The 5,473-nt window shown below is 44.9% G+C and overlaps 1 protein-coding gene across 1 annotated transcript; it reads right to left on the bottom strand.

Moving 5' to 3' along the window:
• Window positions 1–204: 204 nt before the first annotated feature.
• Window positions 205–3,426, bottom strand: LOC109923657 (ras GTPase-activating-like protein IQGAP3; the record flags this gene model as incomplete). The annotated part of the gene is made up of 3 exons (XM_048594830.1): window positions 205–281; window positions 1,738–1,815; window positions 3,270–3,426. Coding segments are annotated over 3 exons (312 nt in total), but the record flags the coding sequence as incomplete, so codon positions are not given.
• Window positions 3,427–5,473: the final 2,047 nt, after the last annotated feature.

Raw genomic sequence — 5,473 nt, 5'->3', positions numbered from 1 at the left:
GTGGGGGAGAGAGGGGGGGCGCGGGAGAGAGAGGGTGGGCACGGGAGAGGGGGTGGGGCGCGGGAGAGAGCGCACGAGAGAGAGAGCGAGAGAGAGACAGAGAGAATGATAGCAAGGGCATTCCTATAACTGAAACGTGGCCAGACACAGCACGTGCAATACTACAGGGTGTTCACTTGCATGAAATGAAAGGGAGGACGATACCTGAAAGCATGAATGCAATAAATGACACGGGGAATGTTCTTCTTGTCATAGATATCTGTGGTTTCTGGGTAAAATATCTACAAAAGAAATGAGGCAGTTAAAGATGGCTTTCTTACAAGGTGCCATCGACAAAGAAACTCTTGCATATCCATTTTGCCTTTCACAACCCCAAGGCACTTCGCAGCCGTAAACTGCATTTACAGTATTTTAATGGGGAGTGAAACTTGGAGGCACACAATTCCCACCCGGTGTTATAAAATAATACAGTGCAGAAGAGGCCCTTCGGTCTATCAAGTCTTCTCGTCTACACTAGTCTCACTTTCCAGTTCTTGGCCCACAGCCTTGAATTTAATGACATTTCAAGTGCTCAGTCAAGTACTTTTCAAAGACTGCGAGTTTTCCCACCTCTACCACTCTCCCAGGCAGTGCATTCCAGATTCCTACAACAAGATATTTTTTCTCAAATCCCCTCCAAACCTCCTGCCTCTCATCTTAAAATTATGTCCCTTTGTCATTGACCCTTTGACTAAGCCGTGTCCTCACTCTTTGTGCTGCCTCTGGAGGGAAGCCAGTGAGTCTTCTAATCAATGCAAGAGAAGGACAGCAGAAAGCATGCACTGTCGCTGGACTACAATCCAGCACCCCAAGGATGCTCCTTCCCTACCACATCCCACAGCCCATTAATTGATTTATAGAAAAGGTCAGCGGCATCTGTAAGGAGAAAAGACATTGCGAACGTAAATTCTTTCAGAACAAAAGGGAGAAACTTTTCCCCTTGAATTGCCGTGTGCCTCCAACAGTTTGAGTTTCATTTCAGATATTGTTCCATTTTTTATATAATTGCTGTGCAGCTCTGTTATATCTTTCAGCAGCCAAAACTTATGAGGGTTCCTGTCTGCCCTCAGTCTATTTTCATAGATCTCCCAGAATCTGGCTGGAGGCCTGTCTGCACAGCGAAAATCAGCCTTCTTACATTCCGAGTACAGTAAAAGTACTTTTCTTCTTAGATTTGTAAAGGAAGCATTTGGATTTAATTCCTAATATTTATGATTCACTTCACTGTATTCTGAGATACAGTCTGCCACCCTGATGCAGGTGTCAACTTGCTTAAGGGAGCACGAGCAAATAAGGTCTCTTGTGGCACAATGGTAACATCTCTACCTCTGGGCCAGAAGGCCCAAGTTCAAATCTGACCTACTCCAGAGCTGTCTCATAACATCCCTGAACAGTTTGATTAAAAATAATTATAATGGTATTATCATCACCCTTAGAAACAAAGTGTTTCACAAACAACAAATCATTTTAATCACTTATGTAAGCAAACACAACAGCCTTGATGTTCACATCAAGGTCTCATTAAAGGTAAGGGGATGGATGGCCAGATGATCAGTGTTTGTTCGAACTGGTTCAGAGAAGATTAAAAGATGAAAAGATTTGGGTACATATATGCAACACTTCGAAGTGAGAATGCTCTAATTAAGATAAATACTAGAAAGGTATAGACAGAAATAGAGGAAATGTCCTGTACTGTACCGATGGTAGGGCAATCTTAGCCAATGCATTCAGCCAATAGTTGATATTGTCAGTATGTCTGAAATTCAGCCCCATTGCCTGCAAGAAGACACAAGTTGAGGAAATATGGATATTGGTCACTGGAATTCTCAGATAAAGTACAAGCAAAACACTTTCTCATTTTGAGTTTAAATTTTCAACAAACCACGCATCATAAAATTCCGCCACCTCCTGGCAGACTCTCCATTTATACATGTGAATACAATAGTTCCTAGCTCACAATGCCTGGTTGTCTTGTTACCTTTAAGTCCCAGGTATTTAACATCTAATTAACTGAATTAAATACCAACAGTGGATCTCAATATCAAGGTAATGAATGCCAGCCTTACTTCCACATCCCCAACATTTAAAGATTCTGCTTCCACCATCTTTTGAGGAACAGGGCTCCAAACAGATCCCACCCTCAAAGAAATAAAAATATTCACCTCAAAATTGTCTTAAATAAAGTGATCTTTTATTTTTAAATGCAGGAATGTGGAGTCGAGGTTACTATAAGATTATCCATGATCTCATTAGATGGCAGAGCTAGCTCAAGGGGCAGAGTGGCCTACTCCTGCTCCCAGCTCACGTGTTCATATGTACATAAATTAAGTTTGGGTTGAACTGTGTGTAGGTTGGGTGTGGGCAGGGGGGTGAGAGGTGAGGCAGGTAATGGTACAAACCCTTGTTCTTTACGCATGTATTTGCAGATCCCTAGAGATCGATAACAGAGCTGAGGATGGGAAAGTGGAGTTGAATTAGCTTTGCTGATTTGTGCATGACCCTACAGATTTCTGCAAGAGGCCAATCCAGGAGACACCTAAAGAAGGAACTGAGGCACTGTGTCACACTGGAAAGCAGCAAGGTAATTACAAAGAAACTAAATGGGATTACTTTATATGGCACAAGACCATTGCGAGAAAGATATAAAGAGCGAGCACACAGAGGCATTGAAGAATGATCTAGTTAGGCACTCGGGTGTCGGGCGGATCTGCCACTGGAGTATCACTGTGGCATATAGGGTCACTAAGAAAATGTCATTGCAGGGGCAGCTCACTGGTTAGCACTGCTGCCTCACAGCACCTGGGTTCAATTCCAGCCTCGGGCGACTGTCTGTGTGGAGTTTGCACATTCTCCCCACATCTGCCTGGGTTTACTCCAGGTGCTCCGGTTTTCTCTCTCAGTCCAAAGGTATGTAGGTTAAGGTGGATTGGCCGTGCTAAATTGCTCCGTAGTGACCAGGGATTGCAGGCTAGGTGGATTAGCCACGGGAAATACAGAGTTACAGGGATAGGGTAGGGGCTGGCTGTGAGTTGGTGTGGACTCAATGGGCTGAATGGCCTGCTTCCACACTGTAGGGATTCTATGATCCTACGTATGCATTAGTTTGTTGTTTAGTTGGGCAACAAAATGTACCATATACAATGAAAACAAGATGCAAGTTGCTCAGTGCCATTGGTACCCAGAGTAGAGTCCATTGGACTAATTAGAGGATCTGACAGTATTCACCATACCTTGTACCTCAGCTGCTCTGGGTCGTAGATTTTTCTCTTTGGGACAACCTCTGGTACAAAGCGATGGCCCAGTTTAGCCAGAATCACTCCATTCCTCAGGCTTTCCTCCAAGTCGGTAGTTGGTGGAAGTTCCTCACCTAGGCAGGCCTCCATCCATCTAAAAGCATATCGGCAGAGTACACAGACACAGGGTTAGCAGGTGGGAGACACAAGTCCGCTATTGACCATCCCACAGCAAATCGAGGGGTGTAGGGAAGCGACATAGGGGAATGAGATCTAACTCACCCATGAATTGCCCAGCCCTTTCCTCAAAGCTTGTGCTGCAAATGGTTTGATTTTACTGACGTTTCTATGGCAGTGCTTCCCTACAGAACGTGCACATTTGGGGTGCTCTCATCCAAAAACAAGGCAGGACTAAGGAACTGGGAATACAATTTGTTCTCCACCACGGCCCCCAATCCTGAAAGCAGACGTGGATTAAGCCTCAGCTCCAACACATCTATCCTCCATCCCAGAGTCCAATCTACAAATTCAAAGAATTAACAGTTAAGTCAGATTCTAGTCATTTAGACCTATGAGGCCACACAAGCTGCATAACTAGATTCACAGGTAAATATCCAGCTGCCGTTACAGAATAGCATAGAATCCCTCCAGTGTGGAAACAGGCCATTTGGCCCAACAAGTCTACACTAATCCTCTGAAGAGCACCCCACCCAGACTCACCCCCTATCCTATCCCTGTAATCCTGCATTTCCCATGGCTATTCCACCTAACCTACACATCCTGGACACTATGGACAATATAGCATGGCCAATCCACCCTAACCTACATATTTTTGCACTGTGGAAGGAAACCAGAGCACCGGGAGGAAACTCAAGCAGACACAGGGAGAATGTGCAAACTCCATACAGACAGTCGCCCGAGGTGGGAATTGAACCTGGGTCCCTGGCACTGTGAGGCAGCAGTGCCAAACACTGAGCCACTGTGCCGCCCCCTTACTTAAACACCTATTGATTCCAGGTAATCGAACCTTCTTCTGTTGGTGGGCGGGGAGAGAAATCATCAAGGTGAAGGGGGACTGGTATTTTGTGCATATCCACTGGGCCTGATAGAGGCTGCAGGCAGCCATTCAGAATGGTATATAACACGCATTTACTTCTTTTTAAAAATAAAAGCCATTATGTCTTCTGCCCCTCTCAATACCAGATGCCCAAAAAGTGCATTATAGCCAACAAAGGATCATTGAAGTGTCATCACCGTTATGAGGTAGGAAACACCACAGCCAATTTGCTAACAGCAAATTCCTACACACAAATGGGGCACGGAGAGGGCTACCCACTCTTTAATAGTACTGTGCGCACCTTACATCCACCTACTGGAGTAGACAGGATCCTAGTTTAACATCTCAACCAAAAGATAGCACCTCCAACAGTAAGGATGGAAAACACATTTAGTGGACTGTCAGTGTGGTTTAAAAAAAAGCGAAAACCGAAAGAACTGCGGATGCTGTAAATCAGGAACAAAAACAAAGTTGCTGGAAAAGCTCAGCAGGTCTGGCAGCATCTGTGAAGGAAAAAAAAAGAGTTAACATTTTGGGTCCGGTGACCCTTCCTCAGAACTTTGGACTGTGGGAGGAAACCGGAGCGTCCAGAGGAAAGGGTCTGAGGAAGGGTCACCAGAACCAAAACGTTAACTCTTTTTTCCTTCACAGATGCTGCCAGACCTGCTGAGCTTTTCCAGCAACTTTGTTTTTGTGTCAGTGTAGATTATTTGTTAAAGCCCCTAGGTGGGATCTGAACCTACAATCTTCTGACACGGAGGCAGGAGTGCTATCCACTTAGCCAAGGGTGACACTGTGGATGTTCTTAATTAACCTGCTCTGGCATGTTATGAAACACCTTCGCAGGACCAGAAACTTCTGGCCCAGAGATAGGGAGACAACCACCCTGTCACAAGACCCTTTTTTACAGCATTAGTGTTGAGCTCTTGATTACTAGCTCAATGATGTTACCACCTCCCCAAAGTGGCTTTTGTCTACTGGGAGTGAAAATACTCCAGCAGTATGCAGGCTTGTTCTTTCAGGGCTCCCTCAGAAAGAGGAGCACATTGCAGAAATGGGTAGACATTTACCATCTGCTGTACTCTTGTCATGTTTATCAGTTTATGAACCACTTATCTATTTCTTTAGCATGCTTTGTTCCAAC

The sequence above is a fragment of the Rhincodon typus genome, unplaced genomic scaffold (genome assembly GCF_021869965.1).
Source record: "Rhincodon typus isolate 14 unplaced genomic scaffold, sRhiTyp1.1 hic_rhity00015393, whole genome shotgun sequence".
Lineage (NCBI taxonomy): Eukaryota > Metazoa > Chordata > Chondrichthyes > Orectolobiformes > Rhincodontidae > Rhincodon > Rhincodon typus.
The sequence above is the reverse complement of the archived record's forward strand: the minus strand, read 5'-3'. Positions and strand labels throughout refer to the sequence as shown.